The 17,200-nt window shown below is 34.9% G+C and overlaps 1 protein-coding gene across 11 annotated transcripts in view; it reads left to right on the top strand.

Annotated features, from left to right (window-relative positions):
• The window catches only part of REPS1 (RALBP1 associated Eps domain containing 1), a 90,408-nt gene that overhangs the window by 57,790 nt on the left and 15,418 nt on the right, over positions 1–17,200 (top strand). For 4 of the 11 annotated variants that reach the window (XM_086318077.1, XM_086318075.1, XM_086318073.1 and 1 more), the window contains exons 9-12: positions 1,075–1,196; positions 4,672–4,752; positions 10,248–10,335; positions 11,100–11,201. In XM_086318077.1, the coding sequence (XP_086174203.1) occupies positions 1,075–1,196; positions 4,672–4,752; positions 10,248–10,335; positions 11,100–11,201 (393 nt within the window). The remainder of the gene's footprint in view (positions 1–1,074; positions 1,197–4,671; positions 4,753–10,247; positions 10,336–11,099; positions 11,202–17,200) is intronic. The other 7 variants (XM_086318082.1, XM_086318080.1, XM_086318079.1 and 4 more) reach the window with 2 other exon arrangements.

Below are 17,200 nucleotides of genomic sequence, written 5' to 3'. Positions count from 1 at the left end.
TGAAATTTTATTCCATTTTAAAATTATAGTTTAAGAGAGAGCTTAGGTGAGGCCTTAACTAATTAAAGACTTCCCCGGTAGCTCAGATGGTAAAGCGTCTGCCTACAACGCAGGAGACCTGGGTTCAATCCCTGGGTTGGGAAGTTCTCCTGGAGAAGGAAATGGCAACCCACTCCAGTATTCTTGCCTGGAAGATCCCATGGACGGAGGAACCTGGTAGGCTACAGTCCATGGGGTGGCAAAGAGTCGGACACGACTGAGCAACATTTACTTTTTTATTTAACTAATTAAAAGTAGAACATGATATCACATAATACTTTAAAAACCACTTTGAAATTGTGTCATGGATTTGTAGCCCTCTCGGTTAAGTCTGTAAACGCTAGTGAGCCTAACGATAAGTTTGTTTCATGTGGTCTTATTGACTTTGCTTTTTGTTGGTGCCTGGGTTCTTTCTCTCCTTTTGCTGTCTCCCTTAAAAATATATGCTGCTTCTTGGTTACAGGGAAGACTTGTAGAGAAAATGCAAGTGAACTAGTGTAACTCAACATTTCCTAAAGTATATGCCAAGGGAATATTGAGGGATTTTTATCTAATTTTAGGAAAGTTTATATTTGGGAAAGACTGATTTAAACAAAGTTTATTTGCTCTAGGTCTGTGCGTGGGGACACGTCCAACAGAGAATTATGGTATCCCCAGATTTATTTGAATAAAAAACCTGATTTTTAAAAATGCCTTACTGATTAATATTCCTTGAAGTACACTTTGGGAACTGGTACAAATCCATCTCTATTAAAAGAAGATTCATGTACCTTATTGCATTGCTACGTACAACACTCTTTCTCTGTGTATTTCTAACTAGATTTTATTTTTCATGGAAAACTCTGGTTTCAGGTATACAGTAAGTAGCAGGAATACATATTGCCTGATTAATTGTCAAAATGTTTGGGGAACGTGCGAAAAGGAAATTCAGATTATACATTACTACTTGTGAAAATCTTCTTAGGTTTTTATGAATAAGTATTCGAGAACTAAAATATATTGTTCACAGAAAATTTCTCTATTTTAAAATTGCAGATGTTGGGGATCAGCCAGGTGAGGTAGGTTATTCAGGCTCTCCTGCAGAAGCTCCTCCAAGCAAGTCTCCGTCGATGCCGTCACTAAACCAGACTTGGCCTGAGCTGAATCAGAGCAGTGAGGTTAGCAAAGCTTCCCTTTTCTTTCACTAACGTTCACTTTTTTAAGGTAAGAAGTTCCAAGCAGGGTAATTTTAGCCTATAGCTCTTTCAGCATGCATGCATATGGACCATATCAAATGTGACTATGATAGACACTTGTAATTATATGACTCTTTGAGGTTTTCAAAGTACTTTTCCATACATGTACTATCATTTAGTTTCCACCATTCATTCCTATTAAAACCCTGTGAGTTAGATGAGGCAGGTGCATGAACTTAACAGTCAAAGGGTAGATGTCTTAGACAAGATATCTTACAGCCTGTAAGGGACAAAGGCTGAGGTTTGAACACAAGTCCTTTGACATTAAGTCAGCTAGCACACCCGCTGTGTCACACTGTCTTCTCATTCCCGTAAGAAAGCCTGGGATAATAGATTTGGAATCTTAGCATTGGAAGTGATATAAGAAGCCACTCAACCGGCTTTCCACATGAAAAAAGTATTCCAAGCTATTCATAGTAATTTATTTTGTTTAATACAGAATGGAATGATTCAACCCTGTTAAATGCATTGGTTAAAGACCACTTTATATAAAGACCATATTATGTAAGACCAAGCACAGCATACAAAACAGAATTTGAGACACGTTTCCCCCCTCCCCATTACTTTGGAACTTGATTATATAAAACAGTGAAAGTAGGATCACTCTGGTTAGAATAAGGGAAGAGGACCTGCGGCCCTGCCTCCACCAAGCACCCCCTGAGGCTCCTCTGTTAAACCTTGGTGCTCTGTAGATCTCTAATTGAAAACTACTGCTTAACTTATTAGAGCAGTCTTCTTTGTGAACAAGTTATATCTATATATTTTTTCTTAGAGTTTTTTTGTATCACTTTTAGATAGTGCTACAAATATAAAAGTTTTTCGACTTTCAGGAAGAAACTCCTCTAAGCTTCTGTGTTTTCCATGTCTTTTAAAGCCAGAAAAATTTTGGGTTTAAGAGATACTAGTTAATTTGTACAGTTCAAAAACAGAGAAGTAACTGGCAGATTTAAAGTGCTTGCTGCTGCTTTATGACATAATCACAGATACCTGTTTCTGAGACATTATAACATATATCCATTGTGCTGTCAGATATAAAACCATTTATATGAGTGTTTTTCTGGTGGGAAAATTTAAGCCTTGAAAGAATTTACTAGTAGAGAGGCTTTATAATAAGAGAATAGGGTCAGTTTCTTGAAAGCACTGTTTTTTCTGCATTTATTAATTTCTGTCATTTTTAAAAAGCAGTGTCAGATTTTAAAAGTATTTTTATCAATGTCAGTTCATAAGTGTAAGTAACTAAGGCATCTCAATTCAAAAGTCCATCTTCATTCTAAATAAAATCACATGATCATTAAAAATTAGGAAGGGAAATCCCTTTGAACTCTGAGTTAAGCGGTTGCATTTTTTTCTTCTTAAATATTCCTAGCAAGTTTAATTTTGTAGTATTTGCTAATAAGGTTCTGAATGTCATAATTTTTCTTTTTTCTTTTTTTACTGTGCGTAGAAAATCAAAATGCTACTAAAACTAACATTGATTTTTTTGGACACATTTTAATAATATTTCTTTTTAAAAATCTCCTTAGTATATGGAATTAATATTTTAGTTTTCTGCCTTGAAGCACTAATCTTTCAGTAAATATTTATTCAGCACCTGTTAATATAGATGAGGCACTGTAGGGGATAACACTAATAATAATCAATAAAATTTATTGAGGACTTTTGATGTGCCAGCTCTGTTCAAAAAGCTCTTTACATATATTAATTGTTTTACATCTTTATAACAATTCTGTGATGTAAGCATTATTAATCTCATATTTCACATGGTGAAACTGAAACAGAGAGAGATTAGATAACTTGCCTAAGGGTGTACGGCATAACTAGGATTCCAGGAGTGTGGTTCCAGAGACTGTGCTCTTAACCATTATACCAAACTTATAAAGATAAGAGTGTTTTTCTGCACTCCAGGTAGCTTACATACAGCCTTGTGAAATCAGGTAAAATCTCATGCCACCAAATAGGTAAATAAATGTCTTCTTTTTGGGAAAAAAATAGTCTGCATCTAAACTTTTCTCCACAGTTAGATAATTACAATTTTAAAAATTCCTTCTGTACCTATGCAACAGTAATTATTGAAGAAACTAAGTATATCAACAGATATTGGTAAGTCACTTCCCTGAAGTGATGTCCCACAATAAGAGTGAATTACTATGGACTCTCTATTCAGGAGACACTCTGAATGCATCAGTGTTTCTAAGTATATCTTAATTTTATGATTTTGAAACATCTGAGAGAAAAACTGTTGAATGATTACATTAGTCATTTTTGTAGATAATTTTTATAAATGTGTTCATTTGCTATTATTTAATTTCTACATGTCTTCTCAAATTGAATAGCACTGTTTTAAATATTAAGTCGAACTTTGAAGCATAAAAATGTTTACTGAATTATAAAAAGAGGATTTTAGTTAATGGGATAGGTGTGTCTGTGTGTAAACATTTGTGTGTATATATTTTATATGTGCAAATGTTTTTCCTTCTTCAGAGTCATTGATAATTCTTAAGAATCAAATTGTAATCATAATTTTAATGATTTTGATCTAAAAATCCTATACTATTTATTACTAAGATCTTCAAATGGAGTTACTAAAATTATTCACTTACCACTCCACCTAATTTGAGGTATGGTATTTGTGTACCTCTTTTAGAAGAGTAGTATTTCATATCAAAATACATCTTCTATATATAACACATACTCAGTTGCTTGATTTGCTCTCATTGTGGCCGCATTCTGATTTTTCTAGCATGGGGTTGGAGGTGGGTGCCTGATTGGCAGTTCTGTCTTGTGGTCTGGCATGGGCCTGTTCATAATGCTGAATATAGGGGTTGATTTGCTGCAGATTGACATAAACTGCAATTTATATTAATTCCAGAATTCTTTGCATTTTATCTCAGTTATATTTTATTAAATATCTATACATTTGTATAAAATATGTGCACGTACATAATAGAATCATCTTTCAGGGGTCGCACTGGCAAGTCACACCGACTTGCTTTGTTTTGACCAAAACTCTGATACAATCAGAATTCATTAGCATCACTAATTCAGTGCATTAACACTTGATTTTCAGTGAAGGATTTAAAGTTATTCTAGAAAAAACCATTTAAAATTTTTATCTTGTTACCATTTATATAACACTTAGACTCTGTTCCTTTATTCTGTAAGGCTTTGAATCTCTCCCATAGAGAGATCAATTATTACTGTACATTTGATTGTGAAGCTGCTCACTTTACATAGATAATATAAAATGTATATGGAAAAATAAAACTTAACGGAATTTGTCAGGCCTACGAAACACAACTTGCAGTGCAACCTCTGAATTACTTTGCTAAATCTTCTCCAGTGATCTTTTACTCCATCTTTCTCATCATGCTGACTTGTCTCTCCTCTGTCTGTTCAGCAGTGGGAGACATTTAGTGAACGCTCTTCAAGCTCACAAACTCTGACCCAATTTGATTCTAACATTGCACCAGCTGATCCTGTAAGTCAATCACTTAGCTTGCTTGTTTGAAATTAATTTTATTAACCCAAATTTTCATTCATTATGGTTTTTAGCTGATATGCATGATTCAGTGGAGTGCTTAGAGGGAAATGGTGGCAGGCTTTTCAATTTTTGTGTGCTCAGTGGTGGAAAGAACTTTTTCTTTTCTTTTTTTTTTTTTTAACCATTCTCTGTATTTTCTAGTTATTTTGGTGAGAGAAATCTATGTTTTTAAAATCTGGTACATGTGTCTAAAGAAGCATTTTGTGAACAATTGATACTGTTAACTTTGTTTTTATTTGCTAACTGAGTGTATGTTTTTATTAAACATGCTGTTTATTTCGGTGTAATGACAGTAAATACTATTTTATTTGTATGCTTACACATCATGTAATATGTACTATGTATGTAAATATGCAGTGTCATCATTTATTTAATAGTCCAGATGGTACAGCTTTGACTTAATTAGTATGTTGAGTTCTGTTACAAGAGTATCAAGTTCAGCAAAACAATGTAGAATTGTCAATTAGATTTCATTTGTGCAGAGGACCTCTGTCTTGTCTTCCTGTGGTTTGCTGTGTTGCTTTGAAAATGCTACAAAGTTCACATCCTGATTTAAAAAATAAATTCTGTCCCCATAGATTGAACTTCATATATGCCCCGCCTGTCCCTCAAGTTATTTGAAAACTTCAAAACCTTAGCTATTTATCATTCTTCTCACTGTTCACTTCGGCTTTTTCTTTTAATTTTTTTTCCTGTAAAGAGAAGAACATGGTAGTAAGCACCTTTCAAAAAGAAAAGAGGAAGTAAGTAGAAAGGGAAGAAGAGTGTAAAGGTAGGATTTGTAAAAATGAGTTCAGTGAAAAGATATGGAGAAGGTGACATGAGGCAATCTTTTGAGGTGTTTCTGACCGAAGATGGCCAGCATTTTATTCATATAGTAAAAATACTCTTGTTATTTAATATAAATTAGGGAGAAGTGGCATTTAAAGATAATAGTATGGCTTCAGCATTTTAAATGAATGAACCTTAGGTGTTTTACAGTTTTAAAGAATTTGTATCTATTTGAAATATAGAGAATGCTGTTATATTCAAACATAATGTATCAAAATATTTTAAGTGTATATTTTATAATTATTCATTATTCAGGGAACAATTAACATGTAGATTATCTATACCTTTGGCTTCTCTTTTCTTACCACTTTGAGGATGTTAATGTTTGATTTTAGTCTCTGAAAAGTGGAAGAGAAATAAAAAGGTAACGCTTAACCATTTTTGCTGCTTATTAGAAGCAGTAATTAAGGTCCCTTGGAAAGTGACAGGTGTGCTATAAGCTAAGTTTTACTTCAGCTCTGAGTTTCATTTCTCCATATTATTCCTATCTCCTGTTTACAGAGTCAAGTTAATTTTGTTTAAAGTACTTTAGTAAAAGTACTTTACAGGGAAGGATGTAGCAGTCGAGACTCTCTTTTAGTCTCTAACCCTTAAGTGATACTGAAAATAGAAATTCATTGTATTATGATTGTCAGGCTAGGAAAGAACATTAAAAATATAGACTCAAAGGCAAAATAAATTGAGTCATGACTGGCAGAAAATGCAGGGAAATAGTTGACATAATAACAGTGATGTTCTTGTAACTTCTTGGAAATAATATCCAAATTTGTGAATTCCAGCCTAATGTTTTACATGATATAACACAATACTTTCTTTTGTTATTTCTAGTATGACAGAAGGCTCTAGGAAAAAAAAATTTAAATGGTCAATGAACATTTTAAACTTGAATTTAGACTTCTAAATTTAATTATGTTGGCAGTCTTAAATATTTATAATCTGGTACCAGAAAACATCTTTTTTCTCTTATGGTAGTGAATTATAATCTCACTATAAACTTGCAATTGGTACAATGCTCTGCTCTCAGTGAGGGTCTGAGCTTCTTAACCATCATCTAATTCTTACTTAACATTGCCTATCCACAGAACAGTCTGTAGTCACAATCCCAAATGATCCTCAGCAAGGCTTTTATAAATAAGAATTATAAGTAAGTAAATAGAATCCATTCAAATTAGAATCACATAGAAAAAGAACACCACAGTTCAGATATACAAATTTAGCATACCTTACCATGTCAGAAAAAATTGATGGAGTAATTTTTAAAAGCCAAAATTTGATAAGTAGGCATTTGCTCAATAAAGTTTTAAGTCTGTGAAGAGCTCCACTCTGCTCTGTGGCACTTAGAGACAGCTGCCACACAGTACAGTGACCTCACATGAAAACCAAGCTGGCTTTAGGCTCCCAGATTTCTTATGAAATTGGGTTTTTGCTATCTCGTTTCCAGAAACTTGATTACTTTTGTTGAACTGCTTATCAGTTAATAGCTTCTGGTAGAATCTGTTTCTGCTAGGAAATTCTGAAATGATGAGAAGTGCAGTGCACTAGTCTTCACCATGGTTTATGTCTGATCTTGAGTGCTGTAGAATGTTTGTGTCACTCAGCGTATGAAAAGGGAGTTCATTTGATCACTGATTATGCCCAGCCAAGTCAGTTGGTTTGGTGAAGCCCCCTTCCAGGTGCCCATGTTATTCTCTAGAAATACCAAGATGTCAAAAAAAATTCCAGTCTTAAGTAGACCACAGCTTGATCATTACAAGTTGATGATTGTAATATAGCTGATTGTGATAATTATCATATGTAGCTGTGAACAAACTGTGGGCGGAGAACTGTAGAATGACCCAGCCCAGTGTGTTTGGGAAAGTTTTCACAAAAGAGGTTACATTTGTATGATGAATTTTTAATGAAACTGTTAATTGGCAGAAGTGGACAAGGGCATTCCAAGCAGAGAGAAAATCATGAGCAGGAGCAGTTCAGTGTTGTGAGATATATAGGGTAGGTGTGTATGGGGCAGTGATGGGGAGTAAAGAGCATGATTGAAACACAAGTGGGAAGATCTCTGTATGCTCAACCAAGGATCTGAACTTGATCTCATAGACACTGGGAGCTAACAAGAAGTTCCATGAGAAGATGGAGCTTCTGAAGAGGTAGCTGGGGAAGGTTATTCAGGCAACAATGTGAAGGATTGATGGGGTTGAGAGAGTCAGATGATGAGCACCTGAACTAAGTGACACAGGAATAGAAAGTAAGCAGGGATAAACAGGAGGATCAGACAAACAGTATAGTAAGATTTAAGCCAAGTAGAAAATATAGATACATGAGCACAATAGAATATTCAGGAAAGTACTAAATTGTATCAGATGAAGTACTCAAATATATGATACAAATGTGCCATGGTTGTGAGTGTGTAGGAGTGGGTCCTAAAGGCTTTGTGTGATTTGAGTAAACAGAAGAAATGGGCAGAGCCTCCAGTCAGTCTTTTTACTTTTTTCTCTATTTTTAAATATAAGGATGCTACTTTGGAGCAGAAGTTTTACTTAGCATCTTTTGGCTCAGGACTCAAAGAATCCTAGGCATTTCTGGTTCTTCATTTGGATATTGAAATGCTCTTTATTGTGCTGCACGTCATAGTCACAAACCAAGCTTCCAGTCCACTAGTCTGAGGTTAGGCCTGGTCGTCTGTGTAAAACTCTTCTAGGAACTGCCTTGTCCTGCTAGTAGCAGGATCTAGTGGATTAAAGCTGTTGTAGGCTCACAGAGTCGGACACGACAAGTGACTTAGCAGCAGCAGCCGCAGGCTCATAACAACAGAAAATTGATTTATTAGTATAGAAACTTAGGCAAATTATTTAGAGAATATTCATTCTAAAAGATTTCATGATTTTCTTTTCTTGGCGTCATTACTGTGACTTCTGTTTTTTGTATGGTAAATACGTGGAAAGGCTATTTAATATTTCTGTTACAAACTTTATAAATCTGACTTTATAAGCACACACAGAATACATATTAGATCAGTATTATGAGTTAAAGCATCTAGTAAGTTTTCCTTGCTTGTTTTTTCCTAGTTTGTTTGGGTTTGGAATAATGAGATATCATGCTTTCTCCTTCAGTCTTGCCTTAGAATGTTAAATTCTGGTTCTTAGCAGTTGTTTCTGCTATTAAAATTGTAAGTTAAGAAAATAGTTATTCTTGAAGCCATATTTTTTATAACCATAAACAAACAACATCTAGAGTTATTGTTAATAATTTTCTGAGTATGACTCATTATTATGTGAGAAATCTATAAACTTTTATTCATCTATTATATCCATCTTTTATAACTATAATTTTAGAGTTGTAGGTGAAATGTTAGTTCAGTTTTATTAGACAGTACATAACTATCTATCCAGAGTCTCACTGGTATGGGGACAGGAAATTACTGTTAATGAGTTTATCCTTACAATTGCAATAAAGAATTCATTTGTTATTAATGGTTTGAATTTAGAGATTACGAGAATTAGCCAAGGAGACCTGTAAAACAGGAGATGGTATGCTGGAACTCAACTTTCTGTGGGGTTACCTAATACTGTCACCAAAACAGTGTCTAACTTAAATTGAAAGGTCATTATTCTTTATACTAAATTATAAACTCATTACAAGATATTCAAAATTTAAAGATCTCAGGTTGTCTTTAGCAGCAGCACATTGAAAATATGAGCCAGCTCCTTGTAGAAGGAGCTCAACTCCTGTAGCCATGTTTATCAGCTGGTCTTTTGCCATTAAGCCAGTTGCTTGATCCTGTTCTAGTTCCTCCCCTGGGTGGCTCAGCTCCCAGGGCCAAGCTGCCTGGCTACCTGTATGCACCTTTCTCTCTTCCTTCCCATTTGGAGAGGCTGCCATACAGTGCCTTGTACACTTTTCAGTCTTTTCAGAAATTTGTTCTACCAGTTCCTTAACTGCTCTAACTAGACTTGCTGCAACTCTGACTTAAGTTAAGGATTATCAGATGTATTATAGTCATGAAAAGTTTAAGTATTAGAGTAGGAGTGTTACTTATCCTAACTTAAAAAATGAATTCCTTTGTGGAAGTTTTATGCATGAATTTTAAACAGTTCTGGGGAACTAATCTATATAAAGTATGTATTGTGCCTTCTGTTACAATATGATGGGCATTTCATTAACTTTGTTTTATACACGAAAAAAAAGAGTGTCAAGTTTTCTTGAGCAGTTTAGTGAAAATGAGTTCAGTCTGTTACTCAGTCTTTGAATACTCATAAATAGTTCACTTTTAACCCTAAAGGTTCAGATTTATATAATTTCATCAGATCATTTCACACTTTGCCTTTGAATATTGTTGTGAATTGTGTAAGACCAATTTTTTTCTTCACATCTTTAATCAAAGTTAAAATGTACTTTTTATAAAATCAGATTATTAAGCATATATAGTAAGCTTGATTTTTTAAATATAATTCTGGAATTTTTAGTTAAAAAATTAATTGTCATGCTTAGCTTAGTGTGAATGAGAACTCTGTCCACTAGTTTTTGAAGCATTGTTAGTTTTGGTTATTTCATGGTATCTACTTGGCATTTTTAATACAAGCACTGTATGTCCTCCCATTTGTCTGTAGGATACTGCTATTGTTCATCCAGTTCCCATTCGTATGACTCCAAGCAAAATCCACATGCAGGAAATGGAACTTAAAAGAACTGGCAGTGGTAAGGAAACTGTTGCTGGGTTGTTTTTTAGTTTAGTGTGTTGTGTTAATATTTTAGGTTTAGCATCAAACCAAAATACACAAGCAATCATTCTGAGTTCCAATTCCTTTTGTTAATTACTTATTTTTAACATAGTACTTTCTACGGCAATATATGTATTATGTGTATGTGTATATTTTTAAATTTAAGCAAATTATTGAATTTAATTTATAAAATTTTAAATAAGGACACTTGGAAAATGTGACTTTTCTAATACCCTCTATATTTTTATGATCATTCTTACGAATCTACATTGAAAAATGTGTTCAAATTTTAACTGAAGAGGTATACGTTAAAATGAATTTTGTCTTTGAAATTGTTCATTTTGCTTTAATTCTTGAAGTTTCTCCTCATTTTAGATTAAATGTTTTAGTTAGGGTCTCTCAAAGGTAGATTTGTTTTCTATGTAGGTCAACAACAATAAATTACTTATTTTACGGTTGTTTGTGCAGTGCTTTATTTAACTAATTGCTCTAAGGGATAATATTAACAAAGTATGAACGTGCAGCTTGACTTTTTCATTATAAGGTATCTTCTGTTGTGGCAGATAACAAATTCTATATAAACAGGTTTATATTTATCCTATTAAAATATTTGTCTTATATTTCATGGATTTACTTGCTACTGCTTTGGAGTATTAAAATGAAGTCTTATACTCTGAGGTTTATGAATTTATTAATTCAGGTACCTATATCTTATATGTTTACCTATTAATTCTCTCCTAGATCATACTAATCCCACTAGCCCATTGCTTGTGAAAACATCTGACCTTTCAGAAGAAAATAAGATAAATTCATCAGTGAAATTTGCTTCTGGAAATACTGTAGGTAAGTGAAAGACAGAATTACATCTTCCATGTGAGATTTATGTTATTAATTAATTTATTTTTAATTGGAGGATAATTGTTTTACAGTGTTGTGTTGGTTTCTGCCATATATCAACATGAGTCATCCGTAGGTATACATATGTTCCCTACCTGCCACCCCATCCCATCCCATCCCTCTAGGTTATCATAGAGCACCGGGTTGCACTCCCTGTGATATACGGCAACTTCCCATTAGCTGTATGTTTTACATATGATAATGTTTGTATTTCAGCTCTACTCTCTCAATTCATCCCACCCTCTTCTGCCCACACTGTGTCCATAAGCCTGTTCTCTATGTCTGAATCTCTTTTCCTGCCCTGCACATAGGTTCATCAATACCATTTGCCTAGATTCCATATTATGCATTAATATGATATTTTTCTCTTTCTGACTTATTTCACTCTGTATAAATGGCTCTAGGTTCATCCATCTCACTAGATCTGATTCAAACTCGTTCATTGTTACATGGCTGAGTAATATTCCATTGTGTATTTGTACCACAACTTCTTTATCCATTCATCTTTCAACAGAGATCTAGGTTGCTTCTGTGTCTGCAGTGAACATTGTAATACATGTGTTTTTTTCAGTTACTGTTTTCTCAGGGCGTATGCCCAGTAGTGGGATTGCTAGGTCATCAGATCAGATCAGATCAGATCAGTCGCTCAGTCGTGTCTGACTCTTTGCGACCCCATGAATCGCAGCACGCCAGGCCTCCCTGTCCATCACCAACTCCCAGAGTTCACTCAGACTCATGTCCATCGAGTCAGCGATGCCATCCAGCCATCTCATCCTCTGTCATCCCCTTCTCCTCCTGCCCCCAATCCCTCCCAGCATCAGAGTCTTTTCCAGTGAGTCAACTCTTTGCATGAGGTGGCCAAAGTACTGGAGTTTCAGCTTTAGCATCATTCCTTCCAAAGAAATCCCAGAGCTGATCTCCTTCAGAATGGACTGGTTGGATCTCCTTGCAGTCCAAGGGACTCGGTAGTTTAATTCCTAGTTTTTAACGAAATCTCCATACTGTTCTCTATAGTGGCTATATCAGTTTGCATTCCCACCGGCAGTGCAAGAGTGTTCCTTTTTTTCCACATTCTCTCTGGCATTTATTTTTTGTACATTTTTTGATGATGGCCATTATGACTGGTGTGGTATGATACCTCATTGTAGTTTTGATTGCATTTCTCTAATAATAATTGATGTTGAGCATTTTTCATATGTTTAATAGTCATCTGTATGTTGTCTTTGGAGAAATGTATGTTTAGGTCTTCTGCTCGTTTTTTGATTGGTTGGTTTTTCTGATACTGAGCTGCATGAGTTGCTTGTATATTTTGGAGATTAATCCTTTATCAGTTGCTTCACTTGCAGTTATTTTCTCTTATTCTGAGGGTCGTCTTTAAATCTTGTTTATGGTTTCCCTTTGCTGTACCAAAGCTTTTAGGTTTAATTAGACTCCATTTGTATATTTTTATTTTCATTACTCTAGGAGGTGGGTCATAGTGGATCTTGATATGATTTATGTCAAAGAGTGTTCTGCCTATGTTTTCCTCTAAGAATTTTATAGTTTCTGGTCTTACATTTAAGTCTTTAATCCATTTTGAGTTATCTTTGTGTGTGGTTTTAGGAAGTGTTCTAATTCCTCCTTTTACACATAGCTGTCCAGTTTTCCCAGCCCCACTTATTGAAGATACTGTCTTTTCAATAAAAGACTTTTCATCCTATAGTCTTGCCTCCTTTGTCAAAGATAAAGTCTTGCATCCTTGTCACACCTGCCCATAGGTGTGTGGGTTTATCTCTGGGCTTTCTATCTTGTACCATTGGTTTGTATTTCTGTTTTTGTGCCGGTACCATTCTGTCTTGATGACGGTACATTGTAGTATAGTCTGAAATCAGGGAGGTTGATTCCTCCAGTGCCATTCTTTCTCGAGTTTGCTTTGGCTATTCAGGGTCTTTTGTGTTTCCATACAAATTGTGGATATTTTTTGTTCTAGTTCTGTAAAAAATGTCTTTGGTAATTTGATAAGGATTGCTTTGACTCTGTAGATTGCTTTGGGTAGTAGTATCATTTTCACAGTATTGATTCTTCCAATCCAAGAAAGAACATGGTATATCTCTCCATCTGTTGATGTTGTCTTTGATTTCCTTCATCAGTGTCTTAATAGTTTTCCATATATTGCTTTTACATTTCATGGCAATGGCACCCCACTCCAGCACTCTTGCCTGGAAAATCCCATGGATGGAGGAGCCTGGTAGGCTGCAGTCCATGGGGTCGCTAAGAGTCGGACATGACTGAGCGACTTCACTTTCACTTTTCACTTTCATGCATTGGAGAAGGAAATGGCAACCCACTCCAGTGTTCTTGCCTGGAGAATCCCAGGGACTGGGGAGCCTGGTGGGAGGCCATCTATGGGGTCACACAGAGTCGGACACGATGGAAGTGACTTAGCAACAGCAGCAGCAGATAAGTTTATTCCTGGGTGTTTTATTCTTTTTGTTGCAATGGTGAATAGGATTGATTCCTTAATTTCTTTTTCTGATTTTTCATTCTTAGTGCATAGGAATGCAAGGGATTTCTGTGTATTAATTTTATATCCTGCAACTTTACTAAATTCACCAATTAGTGATTTTCTGATGGTATCTTTAGGGTTTTGTATGTAGAGAATCATGTCATCTGCAAACAGAATCTTACTTCTTTTCCAATATGGATTCCTTTTATTTCTTTTTCCTCTTTGATTGCCATGGCTAGGACTTCCAAATCTATGTTGTTAATAATAGTGGCAAGAGTGGGCACCCTTGTCATCTTCTTGATCTTCAAGGGGATGCTTTCAGTTTTTCACCATTGAGAATAATGTTTGCTTGGGTTTATCATATATGACCTTTATTACTTGAGATAGGTTCCTTTTATTCCAATTTTATGGAGAGTTTTACCATAAGTGTGTGCTGAATTTTGTCAAAAGCTTTTTCTGCGTCTGTTGAGATTATCATATGATTTTTATCTTTTAATTTGTTAATATGGTGTATCACATTGATTGATTTGCATATATTGGAGAAGCCTGGCATCCCTGGGATAAACCCAATATGATTTTGGTGTATGATCCTTTTAATGTGTTGCTGAATTGTGTTTGCTAGAATTTTGTTGAGGATTTTTGCATCTTATGTTCATGAGTGGTATGGACTGTAATTTTCTTTTTTTTTTTTTTTTCTAATTTTATTTTATTTTTAAACTTTACATAATTGTATTAGTTTTGCCAAATATCAAAATGAATCCGCCACAGGTATACATGTGTTCCCCATCCCGAACCCTCCTCCCTCCTCCCTCCCCATACCATCCCTCTGGGCCGTCCAGTGCACCAGCCCCAAGCATCCAGCATCGTGCATCGAACCTGGACTGGCAACTCGTTTCCTACATGATATTTTACATGTTTCAATGCCATTCTCCCAAATCTTCCCATCCTCTCCCTCTCCCACAGAGTCCATAAGACTGTTCTATACATCAGTGTCTCTTTTGCTGTCTCGTATACAGAGTTATTGTTACCATCTTTCTAAATTCCATATATATGCGTTAGTATACTGTATTTATGTTTTTCCTTCTGGCTTACTTCACTCTGTATAATAGGCTTTTTTTCTGATTTTCCTTGTCTGGTTTTGGTGTCAGGATGATGGTAGCCTCATAGAGTGAGTTTGGAAGTGTTCCTTCCTCTACAATTTTTGGAAGAGTTTGAGAAGGATAGCTCTTCTCAAAACATTTGATTGAATTCACCTGTGAAGCCATCTGACTTGTTTTTTGGGAGATTTTTGATCACAGTTTTGATTTCAGTGCTTGTGATTGGGTTGTTCAAAATTTTTATTTCTTCCTGGTTCAGTCTTAGAAGGTTGAACTTTCCTAAGTACCTGTTCATTTCTTTCAGATTGTCCATTTTATTGACATATTATTGCTCGTAATAGTCTCTTATGATCCTTTGTAATTCTGCATTGTCTGTTGTAACCTCTTCTTTTTCATTTCTAATTTTGTTGATTTGAGTCTTCTCCATTTTTTCTTAATGAGTCTGGCTAATGATTTGTCAGTTTTGTTCATCTTCTTGAAGAACAAGCTTTTAGTTTTACTGATTTTTGCTATTCTTTCTTTTATTTTTTACTTATTTCTGCTCTGATCTTTATTATTTCTTTCCTTCTGTTAACTTTGAGATTTTTTCCCCTTATTTTTCCAATTGCTTTAAGTGTAAGGTTAGATTGTCTATTCAGTGTTTTTCTTTTTTCTTGAGGTAGGACTCTATTGCTATAAACTTGTTGCCTCTTAGAACTGCTTTTGCAGTATCACATAGGTATTGAGTCATCATGTTTTCATTATCATTTGTTTTTCTAGGTATTTTTTTATTTCCCTTTTTATTTTTTCAGTAACCTGTTGCTTATTTTAAAACGTATTATTTAATATGTTTTAAACGTATTCTCCATGTGTTTGTGTTTTTTACAGCTTTTTTTCCCCGCAATTGATTATCTAGTCTCATAGCACTGTGGTCAGAAAAGATGCTTGATATAATTTCAGTTCTCTTAAATTTACCAAGGCTTGATTTGTGACCCAAGATGTGAACTACCCTGGAGAATGTGCCTTGTGCAGACCTTGAGAAGAAGGTTTATTTTTCTGCATTTGGATGGAATGTCCTAAAGATAGCAGTTAGATCCATCTGGTCTAATGTGTCGTTGCAGGCTTATGTTTCCTTATTTTTTGTTTTGATGACCTGTCCATTGGTGTAAGTGGGGTGTTAAAGTCCCTTACTAATTGTATTACTGTCAGTTTCCCCTTTTATGACTGTAGTGTTTGCCTTAGGTGTTGAGATGCTTCTATTTTGGGTGTATAAATATTTATAATTGTTGTGTCTTCTTGGATTGATCCCTTGATCATTGTGTAGTGTCATTTTTTTGTAATATCTTTTATATTAAGGTCTGTTTTGTCTGGTATAAGAATAGTTACTCCAGTTTTCTTTCAGTTTCCATTTGCATGGTATATCTTTTTCCATTCTCTCACTTTCTGTCCATATGTATCTCTAGGTCTGAAGTGGGTCTCTTGTAGACAGCTTATATACGGGTCTTGGTTTTGTATCCATTCAGCCAGTCTGTGTCTTTTGATTGGAGCATTTAATCCATTTACATTTAAAGTAATTGTTGATACATATATTCCTATTGGCATTTTCTTAATTGTTTTTGTAAGTCTTTTCCTTCTCTTGTATTTCCTGCCTATAGAAGTCCCTTTAGCATTTGTTGTAAAGCTGATTTGGTGGTGCTAAATTCTCTTAACTTTTATCTGTAAAGCTTTTGATTTCTCTATCAATATTGAATGAGATTGTTGCTGGGTAGTGTAGTCTTGGTTGTAGATTTTTCCCTTTTGTTACTTTAAATATATCCTGCCATTGCCTCAGGCCTGCAGAGTTTCTCTTGAAAGAAGCTGTTAACTGTGTGGAGTTTCCCTTGTATGTTACTTGTTGCTTTTCCCTTACTGCTTTTAATATTTTTTCTTTGTGTTTAATTTTTGTCAGTTTGATTAATATGTGTCTCAGCATGTTTCTCCTTGGATTTATCCTTTAGGAAACTCTCTGTGCTTCTTGGACTTGATTGGCTATTTCCTTTCACATGTTAAGCAAGTTTTCAACTATAATCGCTTAAAAAATTTTCTCAGACCCTTTCTTTTTCTCTTCTGCTTCTGGGACCCCTTAATTTGAATGTTGGTGTGTTTAATATTTTACAACACAGTCCATGGAATTCTTCAGGCCAGAATATTGGAGTGGGTAGTTTAATATTATCCCAGCAGTCTCTGAGACTATCCCCAATTCTTCTCATTCTTTTGTGATTATTCTGCTCTTCAGCAGTTATTTTCACTTATTCTGTCTTTCAGTTCATTCTTCAGCCTCAGTTGTTCTGCTGTTGATTCCCCATAGATTATTTTTAATTTCGATAATTGTGTTTGCCTCTGTT

Source organism: Bos grunniens, chromosome 9 (genome assembly GCF_055505025.1).
Source record: "Bos grunniens cultivar Pamir isolate PY7600 chromosome 9, Bosgru_T2T1.0, whole genome shotgun sequence".
Lineage (NCBI taxonomy): Eukaryota > Metazoa > Chordata > Mammalia > Artiodactyla > Bovidae > Bos > Bos grunniens.
The sequence above is the reverse complement of the archived record's forward strand: the minus strand, read 5'-3'. Positions and strand labels throughout refer to the sequence as shown.